This window comes from Oncorhynchus nerka, linkage group LG10, assembly GCF_034236695.1.
Source record: "Oncorhynchus nerka isolate Pitt River linkage group LG10, Oner_Uvic_2.0, whole genome shotgun sequence".
Taxonomy (NCBI): domain Eukaryota; kingdom Metazoa; phylum Chordata; class Actinopteri; order Salmoniformes; family Salmonidae; genus Oncorhynchus; species Oncorhynchus nerka.
Window position 1 is genome coordinate 97820176 of NC_088405.1, and position 21550 is coordinate 97841725.

General features: G+C 44.5%; 2 protein-coding genes across 6 annotated transcripts in view; one reads left to right on the forward strand and one right to left on the reverse strand.

The window, feature by feature from the left end:
- Nucleotides 1–1962, forward strand: part of rfc3 (replication factor C (activator 1) 3) — a 17068-nt gene extending 15106 nt beyond the window's left edge. For 2 of the 5 annotated variants that reach the window (XM_065023991.1, XM_065023994.1), the window contains exons 8-9: nt 1–37; nt 1196–1962. The exon at nt 1–37 is cut by the window's left edge and continues 33 nt beyond it. In XM_065023991.1, coding sequence (XP_064880063.1) covers nt 1–37; nt 1196–1387 — 229 coding nt within the window. In that variant the 3' untranslated portion in view covers nt 1388–1962. The other 3 variants (XM_065023992.1, XM_065023993.1, XM_065023995.1) reach the window with 3 other exon arrangements.
- A 2296-nt stretch (nt 1963–4258) lies between these two features.
- kl (klotho) overlaps nt 4259–21550 on the reverse strand; it is a 51696-nt gene continuing 34404 nt past the window's right edge. The window contains 2 exon segments of the mRNA XM_065023997.1: nt 4259–7968; nt 18307–18433. Coding sequence (XP_064880069.1) covers nt 7601–7968; nt 18307–18433 — 495 coding nt within the window. The 3' untranslated portion in view covers nt 4259–7600.

Below are 21550 nucleotides of genomic sequence, written 5' to 3' on the forward strand. Positions count from 1 at the left end.
GTTGACTCACTGCATTCCTCCTGAGATCATCATGAAGGTACATCTCACAAATACTGAGCACCAACCATGTGGGGGGGGGGGGGGGGGGAGAGGTACTGTGTCTGTGTGTAGGGCCTGGTAACAGCTGCTAGGTAACTGTGTCTGTGTGTAGGGCCTGGTAACAGCTGCTAGGTAACTGTGTCTGTGTGTAGGGCCTGGTAACAGCTGCTAGGTAACTGTGTCTGTGTGTAGGGCCTGGTAACAGCTGCTAGGTAACTGTGTCTGTGTTATTAAGGTACTGTGTCTGTGTGTAAGGCCTGGTAACAGCTACTAGGTAACTGTGTCTGTGTGTAGGGCCTGGTAACAGCTGCTAGGTAACTGTCTGTGTGTAGGGCCTGGTAACAGCTGCTAGGTAACTGTGTCTGTGTGTAGGGCCTGGTAACAGCTGCTAGGTAACTGTGTCTGTGTGTAGGGCCTGGTAACAGCTGCTAGGTAACTGTGTCTGTGTTATTAAGGTACTGTGTCTGTGTGTAAGGCCTGGTAACAGCTGCTAGGTAACTGTGTCTGTGTGTAGGGCCTGGTAACAGCTGCTAGGTAACTGTCTGTGTGTAGGGCCTGGTAACAGCTGCTAGGTAACTGTGTCTGTGTGTAGGGCCTGGTAACAGCTGCTAGGTAACTGTGTCTGTGTGTAGGGCCTGGTAACAGCTGCTAGGTAACTGTGTCTGTGTGTAGGGCCTGGTAACAGAGCTACTAGGTAACTGTGTCTGTGTGTAGGGCCTGGTAACAGCTGCTAGGTAACTGTCTGTGTGTAGGGCCTGGTAACAGAGCTGCTAGGTAACTGTGTGTTATTAAGGTACTGTGTCTGTGTGTAAGGCCTGGTAACAGCTGCTAGGTAACTGTGTGGTGTGTTAAGGTACTGTGTCTGTGTGTAGGGCCTGGTAACAGAGCTACTAGGTAACTGTGTCTGTGTGTAGGGCCTGGTAACAGCTGCTAGGTAACTGTGTCTGTGTGTAGGGCCTGGTAACAGAGCTACTAGGTAACTGTGTCTGTGTGTAGGGCCTGGTAACAGCTGCTAGGTAACTGTGTCTGTGTGTAGGGCCTGGTAACAGCTGCTAGGTAACTGTGTCTGTGTGTAGGGCCTGGTAACAGAGCTACTAGGTAACTGTGTCTGTGTGTAAGGCCTGGTAACAGCTGCTAGGTAACTGTCTGTGTGTAGGGCCTGGTAACAGAGCTGCTGGGTAACTGTGACGGCCAGCTGAAGGCAGAGGTGACCCACATGGCTGCCCACTACGAACACCGACTGCAGCAGGGCAATAAGGCCATCTACCATCTAGAGGCCTTCACCGCCAGGTTCATGGCCATCTACAAGAAGTTCATGGAGGACGGGCTGGACGCCATGATGTTCTGATCTCGCTCTCTATCGCTCTCTTTATCTCAATCACTCTCCTTATTGCTCTCCTCCTCACTCTAAATCTCTCTTTCCTGTCTCCATGACGTTCTGATCTAACTCGACTTGCTCTTTCTCCCCCTCTTCATCATCCTTCCTCTTCATCACCCTTCTGGATGCCTTGATGTTGTGATCTAATACCCTCTCCCTCTGCGTACCCTCCCATACCTTGTAATATGAGGGGGTTCAGAGACCCAGTATTTGGTTGACATCAATAATTGATTGATCTGGATAGTGAAACCTCCGCTATGTACTGTCTTATTGATCTGGATAGTGAAACCTCCGCTATGTACTGTCTTATTGATCTGGATAGTGAAACCTCCGCTATGTACTGTCTTATTGATCTGGATAGTGAAACCTCCGCTATGTACTGTCTTATTGATCTGGATAGTGAAACCTCCGCTATGTACTGTCTTATTGATCTGGATAGTGAAACCTCCGCTATGTACTGTCTTATTGATCTGGATAGTGAAACCTCCGCTATGTTACTGTCTTATTGAACCCCTGCTGTAAAATAAAGTTGACTTTCTTTCGAATGTCTTAAAGTGATTGATTGATTGATTTGACCTGGGATATGGTGTTATTCATCCCAACATTGAGATGTCATCTTGAGGAACTCATACACTGGTGTAAGCCTCATTGATACTATAAAAGTGTCAGGACTCTAACTTAACTTGTGATAACTATACAACAGAACAGATAAACTGGACAAGACATCTACACACACGGCTGGCCAAAAAAATATCTGTTTGAAAGCCACGCCCCTATTATGCCACGCCCCTATTATGCCACGCCTCCAGTCTTCTGATCTGACCCACTGGGTCATATCTCAATAACCCAGCATCAATAACCCAGCATCAGTAACCCAGCATCAATAACCCAGCACCCATAACCCAGCATCAATAACCCAGCACCCAGCATCAATAACCCAGCATCAATAACCCAGCATCAGTAACCCAGCATCAATAACCCAGCATCAATAACCCAGCATCAAACCCAGCATCAATAACCCAGCATCAGTAACCCAGCATCAGCATCAACCCAGCATCAGTAACCCAGCATCAATAACCCAGCATCAACCCAACCCAACCCAGCATCAATAACCCAGCATCAATAACCCAGCATCAATAACCCAGCATCAATAACCCAGCATCAGTAACCCAGCATCAGTAACCCAGCATCAATAACCCAGCATCAATAACCCAGCATCAATAACCCAGCATCAATAACCCAGCATCAATAACCCAGCATCAATAACCCAGCATCAATAACCCAGCATCAATAACCCAGCATCAATAACCCAGCATCAATAACCCAGCATCAATAACCCAGCATCAATAACCAGCATCAATAACCCAGCATCAATAACCCAGCATCAGTAACCCAGCATCAGTAACCCAGCATCAATAACCCAGCATCAATAACCCAGCATCAATAACCCAGCATCAATAACCCAGCATCAATAACCCAGCATCAATAACCCAGCATCAATAACCCAGCACCCAGCATCAATAACCCAGCACCCAGCATCAATAACCCAGCACCCAGCATCAATAACCCAGCACCCAGCATCAATAGCCCAGTACCCAGCATCAATAGCCCAGCACCCAGCATCAATAACCCAGCACCCAGCATCAATAGCCCAGTACCCAGCATCAATAGCCCAGCACCCAGCATCAATAACCCAGCACCCAGCATCAATAACCCAGCACCCAGCATCAATAACCCAATGCCTGCAACCCAGCGTTATACTCTGCCTGAAAAACACCCATCATTCAACTTTTATGGTGACAATAATGCCCCTTATTTGCTAGTACACTTTGGAAGTATTAGAATTAGGCCCAGCAAATAGTGTGGTGAACTTGATCCAATGTCTTCGGAGGTGATGGCAGAATGTTCAACTTTTGCCGTAGGCAATATAGGCCTATGTTGAAACGTAATATAGGCCTATGTTGAAACGTAATATAGGCCTATGTTGAAACGTAATATAGGCCTATGTTGAACTACACACAAATTCTCAATTCTCCAGACGCAGAGGAAGCCACTGGCTACTTGTCTGCTTAGCAGTGCGACAATATATAAAGTCGACATCTACGTTGAAATTGAAGATTAAAAACTCGCAGGTTATATTTCAATATTTGAATGAATTAAAAGGCTTTGGTTAACTGTTGCTGTGCGTGCCACGGTTAGATGACCTGGTGGAACTAGACTATAGGATGACCTTGTTACTGATTATTTGCTCTTTTAGCACATAATAACCATATTATTATAATTATCATAAGTAGCCCTATCATGACCCGGAAGAGGTTGTGCCACATTATTTTCAGAAGGAGGAACCACTCGGTTGAGGTACAAATATTTGATACAATGCAAAAATTAATTACTTAAAAATCATACAATGTGATTTTCTGGAGTTTTGTTTTAGATTCCGTCTCTCACAGTTGAAGTGTACCTATGATAAAAAAATTTTTTACAGACCTCTACATGCTTTGTAAGTAGGAAAACCTGCAAAATCGTCAGTGTATCAAATACTTGTTCTCCCCACTGTAGGTAGAAACAGGTGGGTGTGTGTGTCAGTTTTGGAATAAATCCCTTTTTTTTGTTGACAGTGTGCTGGTCTCCATCTCCAAGCAGTTCCATCTATGCATGCTTCAAAATATGTACAAACTGGGTAAGCATTCCAGAAGGGCCCCTCCCAGGCTGCATTTCACATACTTGGATTTAGACTCGTGCTCCAATTTGGTCCTTGGTCCTTCTGGTAGCGTCCATTTTGAGAAACACTTGATTGTGTCACTTTTTTCAGGTTCAGTTCATTTATTTCGAATACTAAAATCGATCATAGTAGTTTATTTTATGTTGTAGACATGAGATTACATTTCAAAACACTGTATTTGTTTATTATTAGAATTGAGGAATTATTACAAAATTGTTTATCCACCATATGATCACAATAACCTTTTTTTTTTTTTAAAGACATTTATGGTGCATTTTGTAAATTCACTCTGGCTATCTACTCCGATGTCAATGCACCCTCGTCTGTGTGCCAGAGGGCAGAATAACTGATTCATTTTCAAACGGGAAACAACCGTTGAATATAACCGGAGTCACTAAATGCCGGCAAAAAAAAACAACAACTAACAATTAAATTGTTGCCAGCAGCACAGTTAAAGTCAGTAATGCTCTGGATATGAGCTGTTCTCTCATTTGTGTCTGGAAGTAGCTAGAAAACGTTAGCCAGTTAGTACTCCTCGGTCAGCGCGTCCAGTGCGCGCTCTGAGTTTACCGACCAGGCAATCTGACAATGCTCTGAATTTACAAACAGCCCCAGAGTTTACTCCGACAAATTGAATGCAAATTTAAGAAACACACCCTTAGATTTGTATTATTTGTTTTGTTAGTATAATATTATACAGAAGATCTATGAAGAATTGTTGTGGGAATAATGTTAATATTCATTTGATGACTGATAATTCGTCTATACTGTGTCCCTTCATTGCATTTTGGCAATAAATGAACGATCCATCCACTACTCCTTCATATCGGAGATATGACTGAGAGGTCACATGGGCTCTGGTCAAAAGTAGTGAATCTTAGGGCCGGGATGATACCGGTATCGCGATATGTTTTCCATGGCAACAAAAAAAATGTAAACATGAAGCATTCCGAACAATTTGTTCCGTTTTAAAAACCTCCTGTTTGTTAAATAAATAAATGTGCCTCTTGGATAACATGCTTGTTTAAAACAGGGCTGTTTTATGTAACAGTATAGACTTTACGTCCGTCCCCTCGCCCCGACCTGGGCGCGAACCAGGGACGCTCTGCACACCGACAACAGTCACCCTCGAAGCATCGTTACCCACAAAATCCGTGGCCCGTGCAAGTGACGTCACCGATTGAAACGCCACTAGCGCTAACTAGCTAGCCATTTCACATCAGCTACAATTTAGTTAAATCTGCTTCATGTTTCGTTTCCTTGCCAAAATACTAATGAGTATTGCGATATCGTCCCAGCCCTAAAAGCACAATATTTAGGGAATAGGGAGCCATTTGGGATAAATACTTTGCCTACTGGCCCTGCGGTAGTAAAGGTATTGGTCAAAGGGGACTAAGAGTTATTGGTCAAAGGGGACTAAGAGTTATTGGTCAAAGGGGACTAAAGGTTATTGGTCAAAGGGGACTAAGAGTTATTGGTCAAAGGGGACTAAGAGTTATTGGTCAAAGGGGACTAAAGGTTATTGGTCAAAGGGGACTAAGAGTTATTGGTCAAAGGGGACTAAAGGTTATTGGTCAAAGGGGACTAAGAGTTATTGGTCAAAGGGGACTAAAGGTTATTGGTCAAAGGGGACTAAGAGTTATTGGTCAAAGGGGACTAAGAGTTATTGGTCAAAGGGGACTAAGAGTTATTGGTCAAAGGGGACTAAGAGGTATTGGTCAACGGGGACTAAGAGTTATTGGTCAAAGGGGACTAAGAGTTATTGGTCAAAGGGGACTAAGAGTTATTGGTCAAAGGGGACTAAGAGTTATTGGTCAAAGGGGACTAAGAGTTATTGGTCAACGGGGACTAAGAGTTATTGGTCAAAGGGGACTAAGAGTTATTGGTCAAAGGGGACTAAGAGTTATTGGTCAAAGGGGACTAAGAGTTATTGGTCAAAGGGGACTAAGAGTTATTGGTCAACGGGGACTAAGAGTTATTGGTCAAAGGGGACTAAGAGTTATTGGTCAAAGGGGACTAAGAGTTATTGGTCAAAGGGGACTAAGAGTTATTGGTCAAAGGGGACTAAAGGTTATTGGTCAAAGGGGACTAAGAGTTATTGGTCAAAGGGGACTAAGAGTTATTGGTCAAAGGGGACTAAGAGTTATTGGTCAAAGGGGACTAAGAGTTATTGGTCAAAGGGGACTAAGAGGTATTGGTCAAAGGGGACTAAGAGGTATTGGTCAACGGGGACTAAGAGTTATTGGTCAAAGGGGACTAAGAGTTATTGGTCAAAGGGGACTAAGAGTTATTGGTCAAAGGGGACTAAGAGTTATTGGTCAAAGGGGACTAAGAGTTATTGGTCAAAGGGGACTAAGAGTTATTGGTCAAAGGGGACTAAGAGTTATTGGTCATGGGAGACTTGCTTTCACTAGGTAGTTGTTTTGCCTAGTAGACATCAAGGTACAATGTGACTTATTATAAGCACACAGTTTAATACAAAGATAGAGATATATTCATTTAAGAGTCTGTACGAAAAATAATCTACACGAGATCATTCGTTATGATACCACGTCAAACAAATTCATTAAAACATTTTTTTTTTTTAAAGGCAATTGTTTTTTAAAGAACAATACTTTATCTTCAGACTGAAATACATGAAACAAACGCTGCTGGTTGAGTTTCATAAAACGACGTGGAAATAAACGAACATACAGTTCTATGAACACAAAGACACACCACATCAACTACATCAACTACATTCATCAACTACATTCATCAACTACATTCATCAACTACATCAACTACATTCGCTACACAGTGTCGTAAACTGTCTAAATGGCTCCAGATATGTGGCCCCCACATGGGTCTATATCAATAGGGGGGACGGGTGGGGGGTGTGCTACAATAAAACCCTTGGCCCTAAGCCCACGACTTTGTTTTACAGATCTCGAGGAACTGGATTAGGTGTCAGAGATCTAGTGCTGACATGGTGGATATTCCGACGTATCGGCTTCTACCTTTTTCCTGATTCCTTCAGATCAGCAGACATTGAAGGGTTAAAGGTCAAGTGACTCGAACCCGGAGGACTACCTATAACACACGCTTCAGAAATACACTTCATTTTCATCACCACCATCACCACGTGATCCCAAATGGCACCCTATTCCCAATATAGTGCACTACTTTAGACCAGGGCCCTATAGAACCCTATTCCCTATATAGTGTACTACTTTAGACCAGGGCCCTATGGAACCCTATTCCCTATATAGTGCACTACTTTAGACCAGAGCCCTATGGAACCCTATTCCCTATATAGTGCACTACTTTAGACCAGGGCCCTATGGAACCCTATTCCCTATATAGTGCACTACTTTAGACCAGAGCCCTATGGAACACTATTCCCTATATAGTACACTACTTTAGACCAGGGCCCTATAGAACCCTATTCCCTATATAGTACACTACTTTAGACCAGGGCCCTATATTTTAGAGAATATGGTGCCATTTGCACCTCGGCCCCTGTGTCTCTTGGCAGCGTAGTATATAATCAGCCCAAGGGTGACCAGGACCGCTGACCCCACCAGAGACAGGAAGCCCACCACAGGCCTCTTGGTCAGGACCAGACACCCCGAGCAGGGTAGAGGCTGACTGGGGCACTGCGGGGCTGAGGTAAGGGTCCCCTGGAGAGGGAAGCCGTTGTGTCGGATAATGTTCTGATACTGGGACAGAGATGTTTTGAGGATTTCTTCATCTTGGACATGACCGTACAAGCCGAAGCCTGGGTCTCTCTGGTCGTTCAGGGAGTAGGCGAAGTAACCCTTCAGATTCACTCCGTCTAGGATGTAGGCTGGGCGGGGAAGGAGAAGAAGGAGAAGTAAAGGTTTATTACAATTGTAAACACCTATCTGTTCAGAAGTTACCCTTTAGCCAACAGTCAAAGACGTGTTTTAAAACACTTCCCCGGTTCAGAATGCATCTACTAAATGAATCTGAAGCTCTGCTTGTGCAAAAAACAAATCTGATCAATGTTTTTTTGGGTGGGAGGGGTCGGGGGGATTAAACTGTGATCGACATGTTCTCTTACCATGCCTGGGGAGAAAAAGGGTCTCAACTCCATATTGCTAGTTCAACACATAAGAGTAATTCATTAAAGTCCATCATTTCTTTCTTTCATAATATGTTCATAATCACATTATCAATAATGATAAATGGGCTATATTTAAATGTAAATAGTTGGATGGCTTAACTTCCTCCAGTTAAGTCAAAACAACACTGAGGTACTTCTTGTTGGAGCCAAAGCACAGAGAGGGAATCTGGACGCACATTTTAATTCACCAGGTAATAAAGATAAAACACCAGGAAAAAAAAAAAAACGAGTTGTCATTTTAGATTCTGAACTCAATTTAGAATCACAGATTAGGAATGTGACCAATATAGTTTTTAACCACCTGAGGAACATTGCCGAGGCGCCACCATTTCTCTCTCAGGCTGATACAGAGAGACTCATCCATGCTTTTATTACAAGCAGGCTGGACTACTGTAATGCTCTCCTGTCTGGTCTACCCAAGAAAGTCATTGGTCATCTACAAAACATACAGAATGCTTCAGCAAGAGTACTGACCAAGACCAGACGGAGAACACACATTACACTGGTTTTAAGGTCTCTGTACTGTAAAACATACAGAATGCAGTACAGGTACTGACCAAGACCAGACGGAGAACACACATTACACTGGTTTTAAGGTCTCTGTACTGTAAAACATACAGAATGCAGTACAGGTACTGACCAAGACCAGACGGAGAACACACATTACACTGGTTTTAAGGTCTCTGAATGCCTGTGAGTTTTAGAATTCATTTTGAAGAATCTTCTATTGGTTTTAGAATTCATTTTGAAGAATCTTCTATTGGTTTTAGAATTCATTTTGAAGAATCTTCTATTGGTTTTAGAATTCATTTTGAAGAATCTTCTATTAGTTTTAGAATTCATTTTGAAGAATCTTCTATTGGTTTTAGAATTCATTTTGAAGAATCTTCTATTGGTTTTAGAATTCATTTTGAAGAATCTTCTATTGGTTTTAGAATTCATTTTGAAGAATCTTCTATTGGTTTTAGAATTCATTTTGAAGAATCTTCTATTGGTTTTAGAATTCATTTTGAAGAATCTTCTATTGGTTTTAGAATTCATTTTGAAGAATCTTCTATTGGTTTTAGAATCCATTTTGAAGAATCTTCTATTGGTTTTAGAATTCATTTTGAAGAATCTTCTATTGGTTTTAGAATTCATTTTGAAGAATCTTCTATTGGTTTTAGAATCAATCCACGATGCTGCACCTCAATACAGGACATGCTTTAAGTTATGTACCCAGGAAGCCCCTCAGGTCCTCTGGCCTTTTAACTATCCTAAAGCCCAGGAAGCCCCTCAGGTCCTCTGGCCTTTTAACTATCCTAAAGCCCAGGAAGCCCCTCAGGTCCTCTGGCCTTTTAACTATCCTAAAGCCCAGGAAGCCCCTCAGGTCCTCTGGCCTTTTAACTATCCTAAAGCCCAGGAAGCCCCTCAGGTCCTCTGGCCTTTTAACTATCCTAAAGCCCAGGACCAAGAGGCATGGAGAAGCAGCCATTAGTTACTATGCCCCCAGCCTTTAGTTATTATGTCTCCAGCCTGGGACCAAGAGGGATGGAGAGACAGCCTTTAGTTACTATACCCCCAGTCTGGGACCAAGAGGCATGGAGAGACAGCCTTTAGTTACTATACCCCCAGCCTGGGACCAAGAGGCATGGAGAGACAGCCTTTAGTTACTATACCCCCAGCCCGGGACCAAGAGGCATGGAGAGACAGCCTTTAGTTATTATGCCCCCAGCCTGGGACCAAGAGGCATGGAGAGGCAGCCTTTAGTTACTATACCCCCAGCCCGGGACCAAGAGGCATGGAGAGACAGCCTTTAGTTACTATGCCCCCAGCCCGGGACCAAGAGGCATGGAGAGACAGCCTTTAGTTATTATGCCCCCAGCCTGGGACCAAGAGGCATGGAGAGACAGCCTTTAGTTACTATACCCCCAGCCCGGGACCAAGAGGCATGGAGAGGCAGCCTTTAGTTATTATGCCCCCAGCCTGGGACCAAGAGGCATGGAGAGACAGCCTTTAGTTACTATACCCCCAGCCCGGGACCAAGAGGCATGGAGAGGCAGCCTTTAGCTATTATGCCCCCAGCCTGGGACCAAGAGGCATGGAGAGACAGCCTTTAGTTATTATGACCCCAGCCTGGGACCAAGAGGCATGGAGAGACAGCCTTTTAACTATCCTAAAGCCTGGGACCAAGAGGGATGGAGAGACAGCCTTTAGTTACTATGCCCCCAGCCTGGGACCAAGAGGCATGGAGAGACAGCCTTTAGTTATTATGCCCCCAGCCTGGGACCAAGAGGCATGGAGAGGCAGCCTTTAGTTACTATACCCCCAGCCCGGGACCAAGAGGCATGGAGAGACAGCCTTTAGTTACTATGCCCCCAGCCCGGGACCAAGAGGCATGGAGAGACAGCCTTTAGTTATTATGCCCCCAGCCTGGGACCAAGAGGCATGGAGAGACAGCCTTTAGTTACTATACCCCCAGCCCGGGACCAAGAGGCATGGAGAGGCAGCCTTTAGTTATTATGCCCCCAGCCTGGGACCAAGAGGCATGGAGAGACAGCCTTTAGTTACTATACCCCCAGCCCGGGACCAAGAGGCATGGAGAGGCAGCCTTTAGCTATTATGCCCCCAGCCTGGGACCAAGAGGCATGGAGAGACAGCCTTTAGTTATTATGACCCCAGCCTGGGACCAAGAGGCATGGAGAGACAGCCTTTTAACTATCCTAAAGCCTGGGACCAAGAGGGATGGAGAGACAGCCTTTAGTTACTATGCCCCCAGCCTGGGACCAAGAGGCATGGAGAGACAGCCTTTAGTTATTATGACCCCAGCCTGGGACCAAGAGGCATGGAGAGACAGCCTTTTAACTATCCTAAAGCCTGGGACCAAGAGGGATGGAGAGACAGCCTTTAGTTACTATGCCCCCAGCCTGGGACCAAGAGGCATGGAGAGACAGCCTTTAGTTATTATGACCCCAGCCTGGGACCAAGAGGCATGGAGAGACAGCCTTTTAACTATCCTAAAGCCTGGGACCAAGAGGGATGGAGAGACAGCCTTTAGTTACTATGCCCCCAGCCTGGGACCAAGAGGCATGGAGAGACAGCCTTTTAACTATCCTAAAGCCCAGGACCAAGAGGCATGGAGAGACAGCCTTTAGTTACTATACCCCCAGCCCGGGACCAAGAGGCATGGAGAGACAGCCTTTAGTTACTATACCCCCAGCCCGGGACCAAGAGGCATGGAGAGACAGCCTTTAGTTATTATGTCCCCAGCCCGGGACCAAGAGGCATGGAGAGACAGCCTTTAGTTATTATGCCCCCAGCCTGGGACCAAGAGGCATGGAGAGACAGCCTTTTAACTATCCTAAAGCCCAGGACCAAGAGGCATGGAGAGACAGCCTTTAGTTACTATACCCCCAGCCCGGGACCAAGAGGCATGGAGAGACAGCCTTTAGTTACTATACCCCCAGCCCGGGACCAAGAGGCATGGAGAGACAGCCTTTAGTTATTATGCCCCCAGCCTGGGACCAAGAGGCATGGAGAGACAGCCTTTAGTTACTATAGCCCCAGCCCGGGACCAAGAGGCATGGAGAGACAGCCTTTAGTTATTATGTCCCCAGCCTGGGACCAAGAGGCATGGAGAGACAGCCTTTAGTTATTATGCCCCCAGCCTGGGACCAAGAGGCATGGAGAGACAGCCTTTTAACTATCCTAAAGCCTGGGACCAAGAGGGATGGAGAGACAGCCTTTAGTTACTATGCCCCCAGCCTGGGACCAAGAGTCATGGAGAGACAGCCTTTAGTTATTATGACCCCAGCCTGGGACCAAGAGGCATGGAGAGACAGCCTTTTAACTATCCTAAAGCCTGGGACCAAGAGGGATGGAGAGACAGCCTTTAGTTACTATGCCCCCAGCCTGGGACCAAGAGGCATGGAGAGACAACCTTTAGTTATTATGACCCCAGCCTGGGACCAAGAGGCATGGAGAGACAGCCTTTTAACTATCCTAAAGCCTGGGACCAAGAAGGATGGAGAGACAGCCTTTAGTTACTATGCCCCCAGCCTGGGACCAAGAGGCATGGAGAGACAGGCTTTTAACTATCCTAAAGCCCAGGACCAAGAGGCATGGAGAGACAGCCTTTAGTTATTATGTCCCCAGCCCGGGACCAAGAGGCATGGAGAGACAGCCTTTAGTTATTATGCCCCCAGCCTGGGACCAAGAGGCATGGAGAGACAGCCTTTTAACTATCCTAAAGCCCAGGACCAAGAGGCATGGAGAGACAGCCTTTAGTTACTATACCCCCAGCCCGGGACCAAGAGGCATGGAGAGACAGCCTTTAGTTACTATACCCCCAGCCCGGGACCAAGAGGCATGGAGAGACAGCCTTTAGTTATTATGCCCCCAGCCTGGGACCAAGAGGCATGGAGAGACAGCCTTTAGTTACTATACCCCCAGCCCGGGACCAGGAGGCATGGAGAGACAGCCTTTTAACTATCCTAAAGCCTGGGACCAAGAGGGATGGAGAGACAGCCTTTAGTTACTATGCCCCCAGCCTGGGACCAAGAGGCATGGAGAGACAGCCTTTTAACTATCCTAAAGCCTGGGACCAAGAGGGATGGAGAGACAGCCTTTAGTTACTATACCCCCAGCCTGGGACCAAGAGGCATGGAGAGACAGCCTTTAGTTACTATACCCCCAGCCTGGGACCAAGAGGCATGGAGAGGCAGCCTTTAGTTACTATGCCCCCAGCCTGGGACCAAGAGGCATGGAGAGACAGCCTTTAGTTACTATACCCCCAGCCCGGGACCAAGAGGCATGGAGAGGCAGCCTTTAGTTACTATACCCCCAGCCTGGGACCAAGAGGCATGGAGAGGCAGCCTTTAGTTACTATGCCCCCAGCCTGGGACCAAGAGGCATGGAGAGGCAGCCTTTAGTTACTATACCCCCAGCCCGGGACCAAGAGGCATGGAGAGGCAGCCTTTAGTTACTATACCCCAGCCTGGGACCAAGAGGCATGGAGAGGCAGCCTTTAGTTACTATACCCCCAGCCCGGGACCAAGAGGCATGGAGAGGCAGCCTTTAGTTACTATACCCCCAGCCTGGGACCAAGAGGCATGGAGAGGCAGCCTTTAGTTACTATACCCCCAGCCCGGGACCAAGAGGCATGGAGAGACAGCCTTTAGTTACTATACCCCCAGCCTGGGACCAAGAGGCATGGAGAGGCAGCCTTTAGTTACTATGCCCCCAGCCCGGGACCAAGAGGCATGGAGAGACAGCCTTTAGTTATTATGACCCCAGCCTGGGACCAAGAGGCATGGAGAGACAGCCTTTAGTTATTATGCCCCCAGCCTGGGACCAAGAGGCATGGAGAGACAGCCTTTAGTTACTATGGCCCCAGCCTGGGACCAAGAGGCATGGAGAGACAGCCTTTAGTTACTATACCCCCAGCCCGGGACCAAGAGGCATGGAGAGACAGCCTTTAGTTACTATGCCCCCAGCCTGGGACCAAGAGGCATGGAGAGACAGCCTTTAGTTACTATACCCCCAGCCTGGGACCAAGAGGCATGGAGAGACAGCCTTTAGTTACTATGCCCCCAGCCTGGGATCAAGAGGCATGGAGAGGCAGCCTTTAGTTACTATACCCCCAGCCTGGGACCAAGAGGCATGGAGAGACAGCCTTTAGTTACTATACCCCCAGCCTCTGGAATAACCTGTCAGAGAACCTGAGAGGGACCAAGAGGCATGGAGAGACAGCCTTTAGTTACTATACCCCCAGCCTCCTGTCAGAGAACCTGAGAGGGACTGAAAATGTGGACATATTTTAAAACATACATTTCTAGCGTTGCTTTTTAAGTTGTTCAGTTTGTCATTTGTTTGTCTTGTATCTAATGCTTAGTGTGTAGTAAATATCTCAGTGTTTGAAGGTTCTCTACTGTCATCGACTGGAATAGAATAATATGGAGAATGACGCACATGTAACACGAAAACAAGTGTGAGTTTGTGTGTGTTCAGTCAGCCGGTCGTCGTCCTCTAGGGTCAGTGAGCTGTATGTCTGTCTAATAATTAAACTCAAAGTACCAAAAATAACATTCTCGAACTGGAGGCACACAAAGTGAAAGGAAAGGCAGACAAACTTTGGTAACATTTGACTTAAATACGTCCGACTGTACAGTCGTGGCCAAAAGTTTTGAGAATGACACAAATATACATTTTCACAAAGTCTGCTGCCTCAGTTTGTATGATGTCAATTTGCATATACTCCAGCATGTTATGAAGAGTGATCAGATGAATTGCAATTAATTGCAAAGTCCCTCTTTTCCATGGAAATGAACTGAATCCACACAAAAAAACATTTCCACTGCATTTCAGCTCTGCCACAAACGGATCAGCTGACATCATGTCAGTGATTCTCTCGTTAACACAGGTGTGAGTGTTGACGAGGACAAGGCTGGAGATCACTCTGTCATGCTCATTGAGTTTGAATAACAGACTGGAAGCTTCAAAAGGAGGGTGGTGCTTGGAATCGTTGTTCTTCCTCTGTCAACCATGGTTACCTGCACGGAAACACGTGCCGTCATCACTGCTTTGCACAAAAAGGGCTTTACAAGCAAGGATATTGCTGCCAGTAAGATTGCACCTAAATCAACCATTTATCGGATCGTCAAGATCTTCAAGGAGAGCGGTTCAATTGTTGTGAAGAAGGCTTCAGGACGCCCAAGAAAGTCTAGCGGCTCCTAAAGTTGATTCAGCTGCGGGACCGGGGCACCACCAGTACAGAGCTTGCTCAGGAATGGCAGCAGGCAGGTGTGAGTGCATCTGCACGCACAGTGAGGCGAAGAGTTTTGGAGGATGGCCTGGTGTCAAGAAGGGCAGCAAAGAAGCCACTTCTCTCCAGGGAAAAACATCAGGGACAGACTGATATTCTGCAAAAGGTACAGAGATTGGACTGCTGAGGACTGGGTAAAGTCGTTTTCTCTGATGAATCCCCATTCCGATTGTTTGGGGCATCCGGATAAAAGCTTGTCCGGAGAAGACAGGGTGAGTGCTACCATCAGTCCTGTGTCATGCCAACAGTGAAGCATCCTGACACCATTCATGTGTGGGGTTGCTTTTCAGCCAAGGGAGTGGGATCACTCACAATTTTGCCCAAGAACACAGCCATGAGTAAAGAATGGTACCAACACATCCTCCGAGAGCAACTTCTCCCAACCATCCAGGAACAGTTTGGTGACGAACAATGCCTTTTCCAGCATGATGGAGCTCCTTGCCATAAGGCAAAAGTGATAACTAAGTGGTAACTAAGTGGGTCGGGGAACAAAACATCGATATTTTGGGTCCATGGCCAGGAAACTCCCCAGACCTTAATATCATTGAGAACTTGTGGTCAATCCCCAAGAGGCGGGTGGACAAACAAAAACCCACAAATTCTGACAAACTCTAAGAATTGATTTTGCAAGAATGGGCTGCCATCAGTGGCCCAGAAGTTAATTGACAGCATGCCAGGTCGGATTGCAGAGGTCTTGAAAAAGAAGGGTCAACACTGCAAATATTGAGTCTTTGCATCAACTTCATGTAATTGTCAATAAAAACCTTTGACACTTATGAAATGCTTGTAATTATACTTCAGTATTCCATAGTAACATCTGACAAAAATATCTAAAGACACAGAAGCAGCAAACTTTGTGGACATTAATATTTGTGTCATTCTCAAAACTTTTGGCCACGACTTTATATAACATCATAATCAATACCATAACAGGTGTCATAATCAATACCATAACAGGTGTCATAATCAATACCATAACAGGTGTCATCATAATCAATATCATAACAGGTGTCATCATAATCAATACCATAACAGGTGTCATAATCAATACCATAACAGGTGTCATAATCAATACCATAACAGGTGTCATAATCAATACCATAACAGGTGTCATAATCAATACCATAACAGGTGTCATAATCAATACCATAACAGGTGTCATCATAATCAATACCATAACAGGTGTCATAATCAATACCATAACAGGTGTCATAATCAATACCATAACAGGTGTCATAATCAATACCATAACAGGTGTCATAATCAATACCATAACAGGTGTCATCATAATCAATACCATAACAGGTGTCATCATAATCAATACCATAACAGGTGTCATAATCAATACCATAACAGGTGTCATAATCAATACCATAACAGGTGTCATAATCAATACCATAACAGGTATCATAATCAATACCATAACAGGTGTCATTATAATCAATACCATAACAGGTGTCATCATAATCAATACCATAACAGGTGTCATCATAATCAATACCATAGCAGGTGTCATCATAATCAATACCATAGCAGGTGTCATCATAATCAATACCCTAGCAGGTGTCATCATAATCAATACCATAACAGGTGTCATCGTAATCAATACCATAACAGGTGTCATCATAATCAATACCATAACAGGTTATTTTATTTTAATCTTTTATTTAACTAGGAAAGTCAGTTAAGAGCTAATTCTTATTTACTAATTTAATATTTACAATGATGGCCTACCCCCCCCCCGGCAAATCTGGACGAGGCTGGGCCAGTTGTGTGCTGCCCTATGGGACTTCCAATCACAGCCAGGTGTGATTCAGCCTGGATTCAAACCAGGGACTGTAGTGACGCCTCTTGCACTGAGATGCAGTGCCTTAGACCACTGCACCATTCATATTACAGACCCTCCCTTTAATTTGGGGGCGTTGTGTGTGTGTTTAATCCTCTGCTGTATTACAGACCCTCCCTTTAATTTAGGGCGTTGTGTGTGTGTTTAATCCACTGCTATATTACAGACCGTCCCTTTAATTTAGGGCGTTGTGTGTGTGTTTAATCCACTGCTTTATTACAGACCGTCCCTTTAATTTAGGGCGTTGTGTGTGTGTTTAATCCACTGCTATATTACAGACCGTCCCTTTAATTTAGGGCGTTGTGTGTGTGTTTAATCCACTGCTATATTACAGACCGTCCCTTTAATTTAGGGCGTTGTGTGTGTGTTTAATCCTCTGCTATATTACAGACCGTCCCTTTAATTTGGGGGCGTTGTGTGTGTGTTTAATCCACTGCTATATTACAGACCGTCCCTTTAATTTAGGGCGTTGTGTGTGTGTTTAATCCACTGCTTTATTACAGACCGTCCCTTTAATTTAGGGGGCGTTGTGTGTGTGTTTAATCCTCTGCTTTATTACAGACCCTCCCTTTAATTTAGGGCGTTGTGTGTGTGTTTAATCCACTGCTATATTACAGACCGTCCCTTTAATTTAGGGCGTTGTGTGTGTGTTTAATCCACTGCTATATTACAGACCGTCCCTTTAATTTAGGGCGTTGTGTGTGTGTTTAATCCACTGCTATATTACAGACCGTCCCTTTAATTTAGGGCGTTGTGTGTGTTTAATCCTCTGCTATATTACAGACCCTTCCTTTAATTTAGGGTGTTGTGTGTGTGTTTAATCCACTGCTATATTACAGACCGTCCCTTTAATTTAGGGCGTTGTGTGTGTGTTTAATCCACTGCTATATTACAGACCGTCCCTTTAATTTAGGGCGTTGTGTGTGTGTTTAATCCTCTGCTTTATTACAGACCCTCCCTTTAATTTAGGGGCGTTGTGTGTGTGTGTTTAATCCACTGCTATATTACAGACCGTCCCTTTAATTTAGGGCGTTGTGTGTGTTTAATCCACTGCTATATTACAGACCGTCCCTTTAATTTAGGGCGTTGTGTGTGTGTTTAATCCACTGCTATATTACAGACCCTCCCTTTAATTTAGGGCGTTGTGTGTGTGTTTAATCCTCTGCTATATTACAGACCCTCCCTTTAATTTAGGGCGTTGTGTGTGTGTTTAATCCACTGCTTTATTACAGACCGTCCCTTTAATTTAGGGCGTTGTGTGTGTGTTTAATCCTCTGCTTTATTACAGACCCTCCCTTTATTGAGGCTCATTGAAGTAGCTATAGACTTCTCTCTCATCAGGGCCATTGCACGTGTGTGTGTGTGTGTGTGTGTGTGTGTGTTCCCACACCTTTAAGAGCTTCGTTGATGTAGCTGTACAGGTAGTAGACTCTCAGACTGTCGTCGAAGCGGGCCGGGTCTTCCTGCACCCCATTGGCTACCACATAGACCGCCACGCCAGCGTAGCGCTCCTCCACCTGTACAAATGGAGGTGGAGAGGTATCAGGTATCAGTGCACCAGTCAGTCAACCAGTCAGTCAGTCAACTAGTCAACCAGTCAGTCAATCAACTAGTCAACCAGTCAGTCAATCAACTAGTCAGTCAATCATCTAGTCAACCACTCAACAAATCAGTCAATCAACCAGTCAACAAATCAGTCAGTCAATCAACCAGTCAGTAAATCAACCAGTCAGTTAGTTAGTCAACCAGTCAGTCAGCAAACCAGTCAGTCAGTCAGTCAGTCAAACAACCAATTAGTCAACCAGCCAGTCAGTCAATCAACCAGTCAGTCAGTCAATCAATCAGTCAGTCAGTCAGTCAACCAGTCAGTCAGTCAATCAGTCAAAGAACCAATTAGTCAACCAGCCAGTCAGTCAATCAACCAGTCAGTTAGTCAATCAATCAGTCAGTCAGTCAATCAACCAGTCAGTCAGTCAACCAACCAGTCAGTCAGTCAAACAACTAATCAGTCAGTCAATCAGTCAAAGAACCAATTAGTCAACCAGCCAGTCAGTCAATCAACCAGTCAGTCAGTCAACCAACCAGTCACGCAGTCAAACAACTAATCAGTCAGTCAAACAACCAGTCATTCAGTCTGTCTGTCTTTCTTTCTACGTCCATCGGTCTCTCTGGGTAAATAAATCTCTCTCTCTCTGGGTAAATAGATCTCTCTCTCTGGGTAAATAAATCTCTCTCTCTGGGTAAATACATCTCTCTCTCTCTGGGTAAATACATCTCTCTCTGGGTAAATAAATCTCTCTCTCTGGGTAAATAAATATCTATTTTCTGAGTAAATACATCTCTCTCTCTCTCTGGGTAAATAAATCTCTCTCTCTGGGTAAATAAATCTCTCTATCTGGGTAAATACGTCTCTATCTGGGTAAATAAATCTCTCTGGGTAAATAAATCTCTGTCTCTGGGTAAATAAATCTCTCTATCTGAGTAAATAAATCTCTCTCTCTGGGTAAATAAATCTCTCTCTCTGGGTAAATAAATCTCTCTCTCTGGGTAAATAAATCTCTCACTCTGGGTAAATAAATCTCTCTCTCTCTGGGTAAATAAATCTCTCTCTCTCTCTGGGTAAATACATCTCTCTCTCTCTCTGGGTGAATAAATCTCTCTCTCTCTCTGGGTAAATAAATCTCTCTCTCTGGGTAAATAAATCTCTCTCTCTCTGGGTAAATAAATATCTCTCTCTGGGTAAATAAATCTTTCTCTCTCTAGGTAAATAAATCTCTCTCTCTGGGTAAATAAATCTCTCTCTCTGGGTAAATAAATCTTTCTCTCTCTGGGTAAATAAATCTCTCTCTGGGTAAATAAATCTCTCTCTCTCTGGGTAAATAGATCTCTCTCTCTGGGTAAATAAATCTCTCGCTCTCTGGGTAAATAAATATATATCTCTCTCTGGGTAAATAAATATATCTCTCTCTGGGTAAATAGATCTCTCTCTCTGGGTAAATAAATCTCTCTCTCTCTGGGTAAATAAATATATCTCTCTCTTTGGGTAAATAAATATATATCTCTCTCTGGGTAAATGAATATATCTCTCTCTCTCTCTGGGTAAATAAATCTCTCTCTGGGTAAATAAATATATATCTCTCTCTGGGTAAATAAATATATCTCTCTCTCTGGGTAAATACAGTGCCTTGCGAAAGTATTCGGCCCCCTTGAACTTTGCGACCTTTTGCCACATTTCAGGCTTCAAACATAAAGATATAAAACTGTATTTTTTTGTGAAGAATCAACAACAAGTGGGACACAATCATGAAGTGGAACGACATTTATTGGATATTTCAAAAAATTTTAACAAATCAAAAACTGAAATATTGGGCGTGCAAAATAATTCAGCCCCCTTAAGTTAATACTTTGTAGCGCCACCTTTTGCTGTGATTACAGCTGTAAGTCGCTTGGGGTATGTCTCTATCAGTTTTGCACATCGAGAGACTGACATTTTTTCCCATTCCTCCTTGCAAAACAGCTCGAGCTCAGTGAGGTTGGATGGAGAGCATTTCTGAACAGCAGTTTTCAGTTCTTTCCACAGATTCTCGATTGGATTCAGGTCTGGACTTTGACTTGGCCATTCTAACACCTGGATATGTTTATTTTTGAACCATTCCATTGTAGATTTTGCTTTATGTTTTGGATCATTGTCTTGTTGGAAGACAAATCTCCGTCCCAGTCTCAGGTCTTTTGCAGACTCCATCAGGTTTTCTTCCAGAATGGTCCTGTATTTGGCTCCATCCATCTTCCCATCAATTTTAACCATCTTCCCTGTACCTGCTGAAGAAAAGCAGGCCCAAACCATGATGCTGCCACCACCATGTTTGACAGTGGGGATGGTGTGTTCAGGGTGATGAGCTGTGTTGCTTTTACGCCAAACATAACGTTTTGCATTGTTGCCAAAAAGTTCAATTTTGGTTTCATCTGACCAGAGCACCTTCTTCCACATGTTTGGTGTGTCTCCCAGGTGGCTTGTGGCAAACTTTAAACGACACTTTTTATGGATATCTTTAAGAAATGCCTTTCTTCTTGCCACTCTTCCATAAAGGCCAGATTTGTGCAATATATGACTGATTGTTGTCCTATGGACAGAGTCTCCCACCTCAGCTGTAGATCTCTGCAGTTCATCCAGAGTGATCATGGGCCTCTTGGCTGCATCTCTGATCAGTCTTCTCCTTGTATGAGCTGAAAGTTTAGAGGGACGGCCAGGTCTTGGTAGATTTGCAGTGGTCTGATACTCCTTCCATTTCAATATTATCGTTTACACAGTGCTCCTTGGGATGTTTAAAGCTTGGGAAATCTTTTTGTATCCAAATCCGGCTTTAAACTTCTTCACAACAGTATCTCGGACCTGCCTGGTGTGTTCCTTGTTCTTCATGATGCTCTCTGCGCTTTTAACGGACCTCTGAGACTATCACAGTGCAGGTGCATTTATACGGAGACTTGATTACACACAGGTGGATTGTATTTATCATCATTAGTCATTTAGGTCAAAATTGGATCATTCAGAGATCCTCACTGAACTTCTGGAGAGAGTTTGCTGCACTGAAAGTAAAGGGGCTGAATAATTTTGCACGCCCAATTTTTCAATTTTT